Below are 18318 nucleotides of genomic sequence, written 5' to 3'. Positions count from 1 at the left end.
ACGGTGGCCGGCAGGTGCAAACGCTAAACAATGGCCGAAAACACACACATAAGCAGGAAACACCCGCAAATAATGAAATGAAAAACCAACAAACCCTGAAAACACATACAACAGAAAAACGCTGCAAATACAAAAACGATATGCAAAGTCAAAAGCACATACAACCGAAAAACACATTACCAAAAAAAAAACATGCTTCAGGCCTCTAGGGGTCCTCTAGGGGGCCTCTAGGGGGGCGCTACGTGGAACAGATCGATGTATGACCAGACATAGAGAGAACGAACAAGAGGAAAGAAAGTTCATTTAAGTGGAGAAAGATATAAGAAGGTAAGTTTTGTTTTGTTTTTTTATACATAGAGCGTCATATTTACCTAGCTAGTGTTAGCGTGCCTAACTACTACACCAGCTGAGGGAGGAGAGCTTCACGTGAAGAGAAGATAAAGTGAGGGAAGAACATTGTAAAGAGATGACAAATCAAGTGCAAGTAAATAACACGGGCCATAGTGAGTACCGCGGAAAAAGGACATTTGAATTCTTAGCAGTTTGTTTATATTTATGTATTTGTGTATAGATGTTGCAACTATACAGAGCTTTAGCAATTGCCTGTAACTATGGTCATGCTAATAAAGCTATTGAATTGAATTGAGAGAGAAAGAGAGAGAGAGAAAGTGACAATGTGAAGAGGGACAAAGTAATGACAGGATAGTAGTGTGCATTAGACATTCAAGGAGAGAGAGAGACAAATCACAGATTCAACGGTGAACATGATGTATCTATTTATTTAGCTAACCACTATTTAGACTATGTGTTTTTGATTGACTTGATTACATGGATTTACTACATCAATGTATGTCTTTTCAGGCTGCCATGTTTTATCCTTTCTGTGGCCAACATCTGGGGACAGTTCAAGTGTTCTGTGGCTCCTGTGGCAAACATGTACAGTTTTTGGCAGAAGTTGAACACAACAGTAAGTTCACTTTTTGTATTGTATCTGTTTCAAATGCAAGAAATAAGGATTCAACACACTGCTCTGTTTAGAATACTAATTGCAGATGCATACACTAGGACACATTTTTTCATTGTCTGTTTATGTGAAATATGTAGAAGCCATCATTAAATTGTAGACCAACGCATGATTAAATACACAAAACAGCTTATATTATACATTCATAATTGTGTATTAGTTATATCTTTATAAAGAACATTATACATTTAGAATCAGATTTTGAGACAGTGAGCCATGACATGATGTTTTCTTCTTTTTCTCCTTGTGTTTTTGAACTATAGAAGTTGCAATCATCCTCCCAGCATGAAAGTATTCGTCATCTTTTGCAGCTGTTGATATTTTTTGTTAAATTATTATCACGTTAACCAACAGTTGCCACGTTATCATAAATATATACAGTATAAGATCATTTAATTGTCACGTAAATCAAGCTGCAAAATCCATAAGCAGCTCCTATATTTACAGTACAGTATTGAACATAAGACAGATTTGCGAACATCATTACCTGCATTGTCGAACTTGAGGAATTTCCTGTCCTGTGGACCATCAAATATTCTTCTCATTCTCAGGCATTCCATTAGGAGGGTCAGGAACTCACGCTTGGGACCACCAGTGTCCACTCCATCCTCAGTTTGTCCCTCATCATCAGTAAAATTAACCTGCATCTGATGAGAGGGGTCGAATGAGGCCCCTTTGAAGCCGCGGATTGCTCCATTCCACACATTGGCTCTATTAATATTGAACCTGCTGCAAGAGGTATTTTTAATTTTTGCAGAGAGTTCTGCAACAATGTCTGGCGCAGTCAGGTATTCTGTGCTGGGAAAGACAAAGTGATGTATTGTAATATTAAATGATGAAGCTAGTAATAAGATTTACAGTATAGAATAAAAACATCAAGTGATAAAAGTAACAATTAATACATTTCCTCTGCAGTTTCCTCTTCTGGCTCAGACTGGCTGTCAATAATGATAAGTGCATACACAGTTGTGTAGTTGCTGCAGTGAGAAGACAGTTGAATAATTACTTTCAAATACATAATATATGCATGACAGTCATATTTGCAAAAGGATGTCGATCCTCTTTCTGTTTTTTTTTAATACATTGGATTCTAAACTGACAACAGCACTTTGTCATACTCCTGCACAATCCTTGTAAACATTTGAAATGGATGCAACAAACAATATCTGACCTTTGAAAAATATTTGTGGGTGTTTTTTGTATCGTCTTCACTAAGATGTTGTGGGTGTCCTTTGGAAATGTATGAAAGTATAATTGTTCTGCTTCCTGGCAATATTACCCACTGTGATTGGAGGCTATGCAAACAACCAAATGTACAAAGAAAAATACACACCAAACAACTGTGTCACGATGCAACTGTCAACATCGTTTACCTATAGAAGGTGTTCTGACCCGGGGCAGACTGGACCTCTTCCTGGAATGGGGTTGGTTCTCCATCCTACTTTTACCCAATAAATAATGATGCAGTTTATCTAATGACAGTGTCATTAGCACACAAAGGTATTTATTGATTTCATGTTTACAAATTCAAACCTACATGGTATAATTACATTTGTAATTAGTCTTACCCGATCAGACGCTGGTTGTGGGTGCCTGAGAGGTCTGATAAAGGTAAACAAAAAATATATTCAAACTACTGTACTGTTAAAACATTCTGCTTCTTGTGGCACAAAATAACATGTTGACATTGTTTTATTTTACCCTGACAAACTGTTGTCCATTCTGGGAGTGCTCTGTTCATTTGGAAAGTCCCACACCTGCATACAACACACAAATGACTGACTGAAATAAAATAAATTCACTTTAATTAAGAATAAATGCCACGATAGATCCAAACTGACCACGGTGTCAGCAAGACTGTCTCCAAATGGCAACTTTGCAACAACCACACTGTCCTCGTCACTTGAAGAGGTTGTTCCAGTGTAACCTAAGAAAATAAAAGTGTCATGATTAATACTATACAAATAATTGTTCCCCTACGTCTGTACCTATCATCAAATGTTGGTTTTAATCCTGAATAATTGGATTGACATCAATCAGAAAGGATTCAATCGAAACACAAAATGTTTGTGAAATATACATTATATTGTTGACCGTCTTTTTCACTCTCACATTAGCAGTGGCGTTTCTAGGTGTACAAAACTGGGGGGGCAGAAAGAGGTCGGGGGAGAGAGAGAGAGAGAGAGAGAGAGAGAGAGAGAGAGGGGGGACAGAGAGAGGGGGGGAGGAGAGAGAGAGGGGGAGTGTCAAATTACATACTGAAGACCACAGGAGCAACACTGTGAGCGCATACATTTACGTACACAGCGTGGGGATGTCATAGTAATGCACCTTCATACATGGAGTAAAGGTCACCATCACAAAGTAATTCTTAACAATAACAACAACCGTAATGCTTTAGCATTAAAACACCATAGACTGTAAATATAAAGAAAACACAGACACTCATCATCGAGGTCACAATATCAATCGATCCAGCAGAGGCAAAACACAGAAGATCAACAAAATATATGACATAAATGAACTTACCAAAGCTGAAGGCTCACTTGAAAAGAAAAGCGGCACGGCGGTCCTTCCTCTGACAGAATGTGTCTATCACTTTGGGGATGAAGTCCTGTAGTTGCTGGATCAACTGGCTTTCAATTGAAAGCATGGCCAATGCGTTAAGTCGCGGCTGTCCCATGGTGTTGCGAGTGAAAGTCTTTATCCTTTTGAGGGTGGAAAAGTTCCTCTCTGACTCGGATGTCGTCATCGGAGTTGTCACTATTATTTTGACCAAAATAACAGTCTCAGCAAACGTTTCCTCCGCCGTATGCCTCACTTATGGTGACCGCATCCCATCCTGGTTGTGCGCGTATATGCTTCATACACTGAAGTAGTGCATCTCGGGTCTCCCAAACCGCGTTCACAGTTCTGCTTTTAAAGTTCCATCTCACAGCCGGTGGCCGTGGGATGCGTCTCTGTGTTGCCTCTGCAAGAGCTGCAACACGTTTTGGAGCACCGGAGAAAAAAGTGGAAAAAGCAGTTAGATCTGCAAAAAACCCCTTCAGGATGCTCATCCTTGCTGCACACAGTTGCTGCAGGGTCAGGTTCAGTTGGTGGGCGTAGCAGTGAACAAACTGAGCGTTTGGGTACGTCTCCTTCATCACCGTCTGTACCCCGCGCACGTTACCGCTCATGACGGCCGCCCCGTCATAGGTCTGAGCGATTAGCTTTTCTTTCAGCTTCAGGGGTTCCAGAACAGCCTTGATGCTGTTAGAGAGACCTACACCAGTTTTGTCCTTTACTTCCACAAACTCCAAAAAACGCTCTGTAACTGTGAGGTCAGGCATAATGTATCGCAGCACAATCACCATTTGCAATTTACAGGAGACATCGGTTGTCTCGTCGGCCTGAACGGCAACAAATGATGTGTTGTCCACTTGCTTGGCTATTTCCTCCCTGTACACATCATACATGCAGTCCAAGAGTTCATTCTGTATGGTGCTTGATGTCCCTTTGAAAACAAGCTGAGCTTCGTAGTGCCGTTGAAGCCTCACACATTGTCTCGAAAATTGACCTGAATATCCCTGGATTCAGAGAGTCCGCCGACTCGTTGTGGCCCCGCAGTGCTGTCTCACATTTCCCACACAGTTTAATACAGGTGATGATCCGACCAAGCACGTACCTGTTTTCTTCCACCTTCCTATTATGAGAATCAATGCCACGTCTGTAGGCGCTGTCAATCTGAGCTGCAACATTCACCCTTCCAAGTAATCCCAATTTTACGGCATTTTCCAAATGACTGTTGCTGCTCTCATGCTTCATTGTCCTCTCCGAAAGATGCTTTAAGTCCTTGTAACCTGTCCTCGACCAAGTACCTTGATCTTCACCAAAAAGCAGGCAAGGAAAGCAAAAGAGGGAATTCTTCTGGATGCTCGCCGTTAGCCATTTCTTTTTAGCAAACCACTCAGCGTTAAACCCACGTTTAACTTTGCCCGCAGTCTGGACCATTTGGAAATCCGGTGGATGGTGGGCTAAGTGTCTCAAATGTGTGCTCCAGTAAATGGTCAACTTCATTCATTTTCTTTCAGTTTTTTACTTCTTTTAATCGCTGGTGATGTTAGCTATATGCTGCTCTCTCGTCTCCTCTTCAAACTACACGTGACGTTTCGCAGCACTGCACACGTGAGTACTTACAGCCAATCAATTCTGAATTATGTGAGATGACGTATGGTGGGGATGGGAGCACTCTGCCCCTACGGTCATTATTTTTTTGCCACACACATTCAATAGAAAAATACTCTGAGCATGCGCAGTGTAGTTTTTACAATCACCGTTCACTTAGACTGTGAGAGGGAAGGGCAGGATCGGGTTTTGTCCCACATGGCTCTAAACAGCTCAAAACGGCACTCTAGACACTAATTAGAAGAACACAGACTAAAACAGAAATGTACAGACGAATCAGATTATTAAACATGACCTTAAAATATATTTTATATGTTTTTTTATTTATTTTTTAGTATTTTTTTGTAATCATTATTTGTAATACTTTCTTCTGACACTAGGTGGGGCTGTGCCCCACCTGCCCCTAATGACCCGCCGCCACTGCACATTAGGATTTAGGGCACAACAAACCAACCAAAGTATTGCCGTCCAGGCTTGCACTTTCAGATATGCTTCGTTTGCTTCTCTATTACGTCCGCTATGGTAATGTTTACGTCGATTTGGGAACTGCCCATCGATTCTATTGGTTCTGATGGTTAAGAAAAAGGTGTAAATCACACGAATCGACCAATGGGTTCCAGAGATATGGTCCTGCGCAAATTATAAAGAATGGCAGCCAACTTAAGTACATTACGTAGCCGACTTCATTTATTGTTTACAGCGTAACGAAGCAGGTATTGCAGGACCCAGAGCGCACGGAGCACAGAGCGGACAGCAGATAACGGAATTGCAGTTTTATTGCTTATAGATTATCAGAACATTTCAAAGGGGACACAGCCCCATTGGATATTAATCTATGGATTAACTACATCATCGTTTTTATCGTTTTAATGCCATTGAAGACCAGTTTAGACCAGACAACGAGGAAGGTAAGTCATTGTTAGCCTAGCGCATTAGCGCTAGCGCCATTTGTTTTGATGTACGTTTTTGTTGATAACGTCGCGAGTTTGTATCTTTCAGTGTTGGGCTGTTCAGGTGGGCACCGTTAGATTCTGTGTCTCCTTGCGATCATAAACAATGTGTTGGATGTGCAGCTAGGATAAGTAATAAGGGAGCGAGGAGTGATTTTCGGCGCTGTAATAGGTTAGCATTTTTCGCTCTGGGCTAATTCAGAGGCTAGGCCTAAGAGTAGGCCTATGTTTTATTTTATTTTATTTATTTATTTTTTTTCACAACAGTTGTATTTGGATGGAATGAATACCTATAGTGATAATTCAAAGTAATAAAATGATTTTTACAGTGAAAAAGTTCAAATGGAACCGATGGTTCCCAAATTACCCAGAGGTGAGTCCGCTTAGACTTTATTTTTCTAAATCTCTCTAAAAAGGTGAAATTTCACTTGTTTTGCATCAATCTTGATACAGGGTACTTATTATATGTTATAGTTTGGATTCCTAAAGCTTTTAGTCTACTAACCCATCATGCAAGGGTGGTTTTCACGATAAGTAAAGGTTTTTTTTTTAGGTGGACATTAGAATTTACATGTTTTTACTATGTTCCATCTGAATTTACTTTAAAATAAAAACATCTATATTGATTCTGACACTTCTACATCCAACTCACAGATGTAACCTTGCTTTGAGAAAAATAATTATTAATTTACCCCTTTTTAGAAGTGAAGATATATCATTTGTTGTGTTAGTGGCATTTTCGAGCCTGAAACCTGAAAAACAGGCTCAGGGCTTAACTGGTTAAGAGGGAATTTATATTTAGTTTGAACAGAAGGAAAGTTTGGAAGCTTTTGTTGATACTTAAATTCAATTTCTTCTGCCACTATTCATAAGACCATTTGACGTCATAAGTTCAACCACGAAGAGAAAGGAATGATGGGTGGAATGAATTGTGTTAAGAAATATAGACAGAACAACTGTTATGTTTACATTTGAACTATTATACAGTTTAGTGCTTTAAACAAGGGGGAATATATGTCAGAAGCACTTACAACTGTTTTCAACGACTTCAAGAGTACAGATGTACAACGTAATTCGTTGGTAGGGCTTTCCAATGACCTCTTTGTACATCTGTACTGTGAAAAGGGTGTCCGTTCCGGGGATATTTGTTATCACCCTCGCATCAGGGTACAACAAGACATGGGCACCATCTTCCAAGTCCTGGTTAAAGGCTTTCTGCTTTTTTATGGCAGCAGCCAACAGTTCTCCACATGCCCATTGAGGTTCAACATTAAGGCGAAGTGACCTCCCTCTCACGGGTTTAAGGCAGCCATCCATCCTCCTCATTACTCAAACAGAAATCTGCAAAAAGACAATAATATGCAAATGAATAAAAAAAATTTTCAGACATTATATGAGTGTGGTGAGCAGATTTGAATGACAGATGTATTCATAATAGAAAACGTTGCATACCTTCACCAATTTCTGTTTATTTTTGGAGTTATGCCGTCCCTTTGTAAAAAAGGTCTCTCCCTCTTTTTTATTTCCCTATATTTCTGAAAGGACTCTACAGCTGAGCTTCCTGCTACAAAAAAACAGGAATAAAACATTCATTACTCTTCATTATGTTCAATAGGAGTCTCATCCTCAATCCCTTCTGAGGAACATCTTATAACACATTCAACAGTAGGTAAGCCACATAGTTTAGAGATGTATTTGTATAATAACAGAATTCGAACTTTTAAACCAAGTTTTCTATAAATACTTATTGTTTGGTAATAAAACGAACAACCTATTTACCTGCACTGGTGCTAGGCTGTGCACTTAGATGCGCACTAGTGGTGGGCATCTCCTCAGGGACTTTGTTAGTCACATCTTTTAGAAATGTGATGTCTCTGCCACAGACACCACAAAAGCCATGCGAAGATGTCACGCTGGAACCACAGAATGGACAGTACATCTGTGGAGAAATAAAATGTAGGACAACTAGGTTAAGTCAAAAAGAGTGGATATTTTTCGGCTACCTAAATATTATAATAGTATTAAAGAACGGTCTTTCAATTAACTCATCAGAAGCCAACCTCCTGTCTATCCCCCCACAAACCAAGCACCGAACCTGGGGGGACAGAGCTTTCTCCATCGCTGCCCCCTCCCTCTGGAACTCACTCCCATTAAACATCAGACTGCACCGACCCCCCCACCTTCAAAACACACCTCTTCAGACTGTTTTTTAATGTGGGAATAATGTTGTCTTGCTGTTTTAATATTTTAATTCAACTTTTTACATTTGATTTCCTTTTTATCACCGCATCGCATTTGCGGCTCAGTTGAGGCCCCCTCCAGGAGGTGAGGGCGTGAGACCCCACCCAGTCTGTGTGATCTGCGTGTAGGGAGGGGCGTCCCGGTTCTATACTATATCTATATTATATCAAGAGTTACATTTAGGGGCACAGTGGCTCTTGCAAGCTCTTTGATCAAACACGCTAACGCTAGCTACGTAAATATGACGCTCTATGTATAAAAACAAAACTTACCTTCTTATATCTTTCTCCACTTAAATGAACTTTCTTTCCTCTTGTTCGTTCTCTCTGTCTGGTCATACATCAATCTGTTCCACGTAGCGCGCCCCCTAGAGGCCTGAAGCACTTCCGGAATGTTTTTTTTGTTGTAACGTGTTATTCGGTTGTATGTGCTTTTGACTTTGCATATCGTTTTTGTATTTGCAGCGTTTTTCTGTTGCGTTTGTTTTCAGGGTTTGTGTGTTGTAGGTTTAGCTTGCATCATTTCTGTAAAATGCAGCGTTTTTCTGTTGTATGTGTTTTCAGGGTTTGTTGGTTTTTCATTTCATTATTTGCAGGTGTTTCCTGCTTATGTGTGTGTTTTTGGCCGTTGTTTAGCGTTTGCACCTGCCGGCCACCGTACACACACGTATATATACTCACACATTCATACATTTTGCTCTCATATTATCATATTTCAATGCACACATTCATATATTGTCACTCACACATTCATGCATTTTGTTCTCATATTCATATAATTTAATGCTCATATTTATACATTTTGCTCTCATGCGAAATCTACTAAAACAAAGTATGTCATGGTAGTGGTCAGCTGTTAAACACAAAAGTGTATCTTAAGGGCTGTAAATATAATAAGCCTGTTGTCAATTTTAGACACAGGCTTATTATATTTACAGCCCTTAATAACATTCATTTTCTGGACTCAATGTGTGTCTTGGCCGTTTTCTTTGTTCCAAGCAAACGAGTGCTTTTTGTTTTGAAATCACTTCCGCGAGTTTCGCGGGCCTCCCCCCTCGCTCCACTCACCATTAGACCATTTAGTAAGGTAACAAGCAAAAGGGCAAAAACGCCTCTCAGACGCTCTTCCGTTTACTTTATTAATAAAGAAAAACAAATGGTCCGTAGATACACGGACTCATGTATGTATACTGTAAGGAGAATGTATGTGCGTGAGAGGACCAGTATGAATTACGGCATATAAATATGCAAACACAAACCTACAGACTGGGGGATGGGAGATCACAGGAGTGGGGGGGGGGGAGAGCTGCGGAATGTGACCCTTGGCAGAATTCCTCCACACATTCCGATGGCCAATTCGTTTTAAACAAAGAGTCGCAACACAGGACAGCATAGGCAACATGGGGGGTGGGGGCTGGTGAACGGTCTGGTCAATGTTTGTAAACACAATCCCCAGGATGTGTCCTAATCAGGAGCCGGGTAAATGAGAGACTGAGGAGGCCCCGAAAAACAGATCCCGAAATAGCTCGTCCTGGTTTCCGCAGCAGATAGGCCTACAGTATGGTGTCTGTTATGTCAGTCATTTTAAATAAAACGTTGAAAACTGAACTTGAAAATGGTTTCCTCTTTTTATTTTATTTATCATTTTCGGGACGGGGAGACGTGTGTGATTACAAATTAATTTGCAGAAATGTAAAGTGATCTAACTAAGTTCTATTCATATTCTTGACGGGAAGAGCAGTGTAAATGGGTGGCCATATGCATTTGAAAAGCAATATAAATCACACAGTTATTATACAATAGGCTATAAAAGCACCATCGATAACCATTACCTTTATCCAATTCAAACTTTGGACGGGAAAAAAGGAAGGTGTACATGGTTGGGCTATACTGTAGGCCCAGGGGCGGCGGGTGCTGTAGGCTAAGCCTTCCCAAATATTTGTGTAACTGCATCCTGGTAAAATAAAAATATAATGTCTTTGACATTAGCGCTGCTATGCAGCCACCTGTGCCCTGTACCATGAAGCCAGTTCAACAGACCCTGGATATGCTTGAGTTATCTTAACTATCCCTAACAAACGCGATCTCGCTAAACGGTCCTACGGTGCTGGTTATCAACTCGGTAAATCAAGCCAGGGTTTCTCTCTCCAGCTGAGAACGCGTTCACGTGAAAGGGGTTAGCTACATTTGACCAATCACAAACAGGGACAAAGTGTACTGACAGCGCAACATCATACTTCATTAATGAAAAGTAAACTAATATTAGACAAATATGAACTTTAAACATCCATGATGACTTAAACATATAATCCAGGATACAAGCCACATAGTTGCACCTGCAAGGAGAATACAGAACAACTCGTTAAAAAATAAACTACCGAGTGTTTGAAAGCGTACAACAGTTTTATGATACTGCCCCATCTAGAACACGAGGGGATCTGACTTTATTACATTTGAGTTGAGTGTTTCGTCAACTTAATGTGTTGCTTAAAATAATACGTCTGCATACAGTATATGTGACAATGTAACTAAGTGTTGCACGGCCAGATACGGCTCGAGAAGCTGACTCAGATAAGGAAATATTGTGATATCGATGATCTGATTGATGATGTGATGTCAGTGTGATATGAATGATAAGTGCGACACGTCGGCGTCTTCTCTGCATACGGCAGTTTAAACTGCATTTCCTTTTTCCTGTAATATGACTTGATAGATTTAAACTCCGCACACTGAGCTCTGATCGGTCAGCAGGCGGTGCTTTCACTGAGTTGATCTCTTTTCTATAGACGCCGGAGGCGGGCAGCGTAAGATGAACAAAAAAGTTATTTAGCCTTCCCAAACCTGAGCCTCACGCGCCGCCTATGTGTAGGCCTACTGTATACATACAAAGGCCATTCAAGCTAGAGTTCTTCTGGAAATGTTCACATCAGGCACCTTCAAGTTAAACAATACTAAACAATTAACACAGTAGGCCTAAATTATGTGGATTAAACCACATTTATTTCATTAAAAATAAACGAAATATGATTTAGTTTGAATGATTAAATGTCATCAGGCACCTTCAAGTTAAACAATCAGGTGCACACTTTAATGTGCCGGTGTTACCGTTTAACTGGTTACACCGGGGAACTCGTTACGTTAACGGTAGGAATGGGGCGTGTACTTTGAGGAGTCATTGTCGAATAACCAGGAAATACACATTTCGATCGCTTCTTTTGTTGTTTACATTTATCTGTTGGTATATTTGGCTCCATAGGAACACTTTGATGCACATTCAGTACCAGTGTGTGAGGTTGTGGTTGCGATGCCGATATCCGGACGCGTTCAGCGAGGACTACAAAATGACAATGAGGTGACTGGGGATGTCTGTTCAAAACATTGCAAACGTGAATAAATCATTTCAAATATGTATTTGTCTCCGACTTTCATTTGTACATCGTTGTTAATATGATGTTTAGTAGCTTTGATAGCTGTCCATGCCTCCAGACAGCCTAAAAGTAAGACACAAGTTGTTTACTCACAGCCCGAATGCAGCATCGAGATCCGTGGCCAGCTGTGATCCTCTCCGATTAACTTGTGACAGGACTTCTTTAGCTATTCTCCAGCGAGCAAGGTTTTTATTAAATACCTCCATCCCTCTCATCACAACAAGACTCTACACTGTGCAGAAAAAAAACAACATAAATGAAAATAACCTTGCCGGATAACTTAGAATGAAACAAACAAACTATCTTCCATGGCTGATACTGATGTCACAGTAACGGCTAAACCACAGACAAGTCCAGCGGGGGGGCACAAGTTGAATCCATATAATGAAATTGTTATTTTATATATTAGGGGTGCACCGAATGGGAAATTCTTGGCCGAAACCGATACCGAAAATAGGAAACAGTTGGCCGAAAACCGAATGCCGAAAGGCCGAAAATGATTGGTAAAAAATGTATACATTATATATATATATTTCTATTAATGTTGTTCAGCTACCTGATTATGGAAATAGACATGATTATGGCAAAACTTAACTTAAATAATAATCACTATTATGGGTCCATAAAACATTTATTCAGCACTTTTGAATGCATACAGTACATTTATATATGTCATGTATTATTGCTAAAAAACATTATATCGCAGTCTTAGTGTCACCAACTCGTTTATAATATGCAAAGACAACAAATGCGTCTATGATGTATTTTCGATCAGACGAGATCTCTCTCCCGTCTGTGTGCGAGGGGGCGGGGCAGTTTACACACGCAGCTGCTACATGCAGCGGAGCACACTGCGGAGATGGCGGAGAGAACGCGCTCCGAGGTGTGGTTAAACTTTACCCGTCTCGATGTGGAGAATACTTGTTACCATAAGTGCAATAAGAGTTTAGCATGTAAGCACGAGCAATTTGTCTAAACATTTAGCAAAAGTGCACCGCATGCAGACGGAGGAATGTACCGGGTTCGACCGTCTTTCTAGCAGCTCTGTAGCCCCATCCACGAGTAACGTTTCCACGTCAGGTGTTATGTATGCTAGCAGCAACACACGGAGTTAACTCAATGATACAAACATGGGTTAATGATTAGAGGAAACTGAGTTATTTAGTTTGTTAAAATTTCAGCTATTCTGTTTACAGTCTGTCATCAGATTATTTAATACGATTTGTTAAAGGCTCAGGGCAATCTCGATGACAAAGGTCAATGTCCCCCCCCCCCCCCCCTGTGAGCCAGCCGCGAGCATGGTCGCCGCGTCTTTATTACGTCATCACAACAACACGTTAGATTACCAACGTAAGCCTGTTCTGACATTCGGTGATATTTTTTCGGTGCTAAAACCCTTTCGGCCGAAAGGGCCTTTTTAACCATTTTTGGCCGATAATTTTCGGTGGCCGAATATTCGGTGCATCCCTAATATATATATACACATACATGCTATATATATTTATATTTATTTCTATCCTACATTGTCTAGGCTATATAAACCGGCGGAAGTGTCACAACTTTCTTGGTTTGTGATTATAGAGAGAGATAGATAGCGACAGAGAGATAGATAGCGAGACAGATAGATTACTGTGCATTGCCCCTGCTAGATAAACCATTAAATAAATAGAAGAGCATCAGGACTGTTTTACATTACATGACATGTTACTTGTTAGACACTTTTATCCAAAGCGACTTACATACTCAATACTGTGGACAATCCCCACAGGAGCAATTTGGGGTAAAGTGTCCCTGATCCGAACACCAACGCACTAACCCACTGCGCCACATTTAGGCCCTTTAGGCATATGATAGCTATGTGATTAACATGATGACAAAGGTATCCCAACTGTAGCTGTGAACATGACAGGATGTGTGATTACCTAGAAGAGCATCAGGACTGTTTTAGGCATATGATAGCTATGTGATTAACATGATGATTCAGCCTCACAAAAGAAGCGATCGAAATGTGTATTTCCTGGTTATTCGACAATGGCTCCTCAAAGTACACGCCCCATTCCTACTGTTAACGTAACGTAACGAGTTCCCCGGTGTAACCAGTTAAACGGTAACACCGCCACCTCCGGACTCGGCTTGACTCGGTTTAAAGAATGCACAAATGTGTTTAATCGTTTATGTCAGATATGTACTAAGTAGCCTAAATACATTTGTTCCTGCTCAAGATTAGATTCAACTTTATTGTTATTGCACATATTGCAGGTACTAAGACAACGAAATGCAGTTTAGCTTCTAACCAGGGGTTCAACAAGCAGCGAAAAGTAATGTGCACAATACTACAGAAAACAATTAACACAGTAAATTATGTGGATTACACCACATTTATTTCGTTAAAAAGAAACGAAATATGATTTTGTATGAATGATTAAATGTAGGGTGAATTGCCCTAATGTGGGACATTTTTGCATTTCAGACTTCGGGAATATATTGCGATATGAAGCCGATACAATAAATCAAAATCCAATACCATTCCGAAATCCCCAGTAATATTAGACACTAATAATACAGTAAACTATTAACACTGTACATATTATTGTTTGCCCGTGGGATTAGGATGATCGGTAGTGAGACCCGTGCTGCATTTTCCTCCGGTCGGATGCGATATAAAAACAAAGCGATTATTTTTGTTGTTGTAAACTCACGTGGATTAAATTTAGTGCATTAATTTCAACTCGCGAACATATGATAGCCTACATTAAATTATCGTGAGGATGATGATTGAAAATCGTTTGTTTGAGCCTGGATGCATTTCCTGATCTAAAAACATAGCGATGGTTTTGTACTTACGCCAACGTGAATTAAACATTATTTTGTTAAACATGGGGATGTTTAGTAAATGATTACATGTCTCTTATTTAGCACAGAATATGATCATATCCGTGACATATGGATCTTAACAAATATCCGCTATATCAGATACCTGTAGATCAGCTGTTTATTTCACATGAGTTCCAGTGTGGCAGCTTTTTAATCACGGCTCCCCCTGGTGGATCCATTATCCATTGCAGCTGGTTTCATTATAATTAAATGTATTTATCAAGGGGGCATTTCAAGTCCTGCGGGGGGGTTTTCCTTTTCAGCAGGGGCCTACCCCGTGCCGATCACGGACCCGCACGGGTAGGCGTCTGAAATGGATAGCTCCATCTGTAAACACACACTGTGGTCAATTTGGGGGAGGATTTGGCGCCCTCTATCAAAAGTTATTTAAATGTGATATTCCCGAAACTGCTATTTTCTGCATCTATAGCGCTTTCTGAACATAAAACTCAAAGAATATTCACATGACCACGGCCGCTAGTTTGGGGACAGCGTCCTTCAGTGAAGTATCTATCAAACTCTAATTTGATATGCTATAACATATTATAACATTAACAGTACAAAATAGGTATTATCTGTGACATGTCTTCTCTACTGTTGATGTGTTTTATACTGCACGTTTATAGCCTATATTATTTGATGTTTATTTTATTCAAATGTAATTGTGTCAATACTTTATTCCACCGTTTGAATGCCTGAACACATTTGGGATAGTTAAAGTATCCATCTGTCTGGTATAAAGCAATGTTAGGGTACCAATTACCCAGTGGCGAACCGTCAGGGCCTTCAAGGTAGTCAGAGAATACCCTGATAACTCAGATAAAAAAAAGACATTTATTGATTTAATTATATAAATACAATTTAATAAAATGTAAATACATTTTATAAATGAGAATCGTATCTGTGTTGTTGTTCTGTAATAAACAGTGTTACGTGGATTTGTTTGTCCTTCTCGGACCTTGCACTATGCATTTTAGAAAATAAATGCAACCAATCAGATCTGTGTCTGTGGGTATTCTGTATCCTTGATAGAAGGCCCTGGTCGTTGAACTGAATGAGAGCGAACACTCTGATTGACAGTTTGATCAACCAATCATATATTGATTTGTAGCCAATGGGCGTATTCTTTCGGAGTTTCCCACGGTGCAGGGTATGCTAGAAGGCCCGTTAGCTCTGACAGGTGCGAGACACAGGATATAGATGGGACGTAATCATTCATTTTCTGTTTTATTCGTTTTAACGTTGACATGGCGACAGGTGAAGAAGATGTTGTTGCGGAATTATTGTCGGTTCCTTTTTCAAGACGACAATTCACTAAAAAGACGGACATTGTAAAAAAAGGGCGCCCAACGCCTGAAAATCTGGAGCTGAATCAAGTTGCTAAAGGCTATGTTCGCCATTTCCAGCCTAGCAACTGGGAAAGATACCCGTGGATTACAGGCTCAGTTAGTCACAAAAGGCTCTACTGCTGGGAGTGCTTGCTTTTTGGGACCGAAAAGGGGGCATGGAATTGGAAAGGCTACGATAATCTGAGCTGTTTAACCAAGGCTGCACAAAAATACCAAAACACAGCAGGGCATCTTAAGGCAACGGTCACCATGAAGACTTTTGGAGACACAAGGATTGATCTACAGCTGGACGAACAGAGACGTAGAGAAACGATCATTCACAACGAAAAGGTAAACACAAATCGGGATATTTTTGAAACGTCTGATCCACTGTGTGATTTTCCTTCCTTTCAGGGGCCATGATGAGAGCAGAGAATCAGCCAATCGAGGTAATTACCTGGAGCTTCTTACATTCATAGCAGAATATGATCCAGACTTGCACTACCATTTGTCCACTTCTAAGGTGTTCATTGGAACCTCGAGTCAAATACAGAACGACTTGATAAGTGCTGTGGCCGAAGTGATGGGTGAGACCATCAAAGAAGAAATAAGTAAAGCACCCTTCGTAGCTTTAATGCTGGATGAAACAACAGATGTCAGCAATGCTGCACAGTTGTCGTTTGTTCTTCGGTTTGCAACAGAAAGTGGCGTAAAAGAGAGGTTCGTCAAATTTGAGGATGTGACGGGGAAGAAACGGGCAGAGGATGTAGCAGCCATGGCCCTTGATTTCTTGGAGGAACATGGATGCATGGGCAAACTTGTAGCCCAGTGCTATGACGGTGCTGCCGTTATGGCATCGGGGCTGAACGGAGTCCAAGCCAAGGTCAAGGAAAATATCCCACAGGCACTTTTCATACACTGTTATGCACATGCCCTTAATTTGGTTTTATCTCAAGGTGTAGTTAAAATTAAAGAATGCAGAATTTTCTTCTCACACCTTTCTGGCCTGGCTGCGTTCTTTTCTAGATCGCCAAAACGAACGCAGCTGCTTGATGAAATATGCCAGAAGCGACTGCCACGAGTGGCACCAACCAGGTGGAATTTTGCATCAAGATTGGTGTGCACTGTCTTTGAAAAGAAGGATGCTCTTAAGGATCTGTTTGACTACATAGTTGAACACCACGAGGAATTTGATGATGCTGCCATTCTCAGTGCTGATGGCTACCTATCAAACCTGGGCAACTTTGAATTTAGATTTTTCCTTTCAACTTTTAACGAGATATTTGCGCATGCAGATGTGCTCTTCGACATCTTACAGAACAAGTCATTCGACATGCAGTTTTGTCTGACAAGGGTGGAAGAGTTTTGCATTTGCATTGAAGGGCAGAGGGATCGTTTTGATCAAATATATGATGAGACTGTGCAGGACACCGGCCTGCCAACTGGACGGAGAGCCCACGGAGATTCTCGCTCACACTACAAGAAGCTGCACAATGGCATTCTTGAGAACATTTTAAATCAGGTGCAAAATCGGTTTAAAGATCACAAAAAACTGTCATTCCTTTCTCTTCTGGACCCTCAACAGTTCACCAGCTTTAACAGCAATTTCCCTGAAACGTTTGTGTCTACAGAAGGTCCAGTTGTGATAGACACGCTTCGCCACTGCAATTACCTCTAGTAAACTGCCAGTTTTTGGTATACAAGTTATGTATGTTGTTTTTGTCTATGCTGTCAGGCATTACAGGGAGAAGCATGGAGATGGCAACACCAGTTCTCCGCATCCTGAATCCCCAAGCTCCAGGGGATCGCACACAGGAAGAGTTGCAAATCATGGTCACATCATACTGTCATATCAATATCAGCACTCCTGCTAAATGTGTTGTTTTATTTTGGTCATTAAAAACTGGCATCAAATTATCATTACATTTGTTTTCACTAACCTCAGACGAGCACACTGGACTCATCCTCGTGACCAGGGGATGATGGTGACCTGGTAGCTGCGAGCCAGGCTGTGGAAGAAGGCAAGTGAGACACAGTTCATATATGAAGGAAAACATGTTCTAAAATAATACTCCTAGTTCAAATGTGCTTTGTTTGGTACATTTTTAGATATGATCAAGAAAAGGCCCAAAGCAACTGCTTAGCGACCTGGAGGCAGTGCTGTCGGGCCCGGAGCTGCTGCGCTCCTTCCTGATGTGTCTGTCTAGCTTGAAACTGCTGCCGCCGCCCACCCTGCTATTGCTGCTGTCCGGCCTGCTGCCCAATACTGTGGGGTGAAGTGTCTTGCTCTGGGAGGGACACAACGAC

General features: G+C 40.8%; 1 protein-coding gene and 2 long non-coding RNA genes across 5 annotated transcripts; 1 reads left to right on the top strand and 2 right to left on the bottom strand.

Moving 5' to 3' along the window:
* Positions 1-1073: 1073 nt before the first annotated feature.
* LOC117538738 lies at positions 1074-2604 on the bottom strand. The gene is made up of 3 exons (XR_004567907.1): positions 2398-2604; positions 1512-1822; positions 1074-1335 (listed from the first exon to the last, which is right to left on the bottom strand). It is a non-coding gene; the product is annotated as an uncharacterized LOC117538738 (long non-coding RNA).
* Positions 2605-6038: 3434 nt separating this feature from the next.
* LOC117538724 (zinc finger MYM-type protein 1-like) lies at positions 6039-18032 on the top strand. 3 transcript variants are annotated; one of them, XM_034204631.1, is made up of 2 exons: positions 6039-6099; positions 16426-18032. In XM_034204631.1, exon 2 carries the CDS (start codon positions 16595-16597, stop codon positions 17687-17689), a length of 1095 nt encoding a protein of 364 aa, XP_034060522.1. In that variant the 5' UTR covers positions 6039-6099; positions 16426-16594; the 3' UTR covers positions 17690-18032. The 3 variants fall into 3 exon arrangements, 1 of the variants encoding a protein (XP_034060522.1); XR_004567899.1 differs by having other exon boundaries at positions 6040-6099; positions 17747-18032; XR_004567898.1 differs by lacking the exon at positions 6039-6099 and having other exon boundaries at positions 14876-17844; positions 17957-18032.
* Positions 7594-8741, bottom strand: LOC117538725. The gene is made up of 3 exons (XR_004567900.1): positions 8655-8741; positions 7921-8080; positions 7594-7705 (listed from the first exon to the last, which is right to left on the bottom strand). It is a non-coding gene; the product is annotated as an uncharacterized LOC117538725 (long non-coding RNA).
* Positions 18033-18318: the final 286 nt, after the last annotated feature.

Source organism: Gymnodraco acuticeps, unplaced genomic scaffold (assembly GCF_902827175.1).
Source record: "Gymnodraco acuticeps unplaced genomic scaffold, fGymAcu1.1, whole genome shotgun sequence".
Classification (NCBI taxonomy): Eukaryota; Metazoa; Chordata; class Actinopteri; order Perciformes; family Bathydraconidae; genus Gymnodraco; species Gymnodraco acuticeps.
This window is presented reverse-complemented; position numbering and strand designations above follow the sequence as displayed.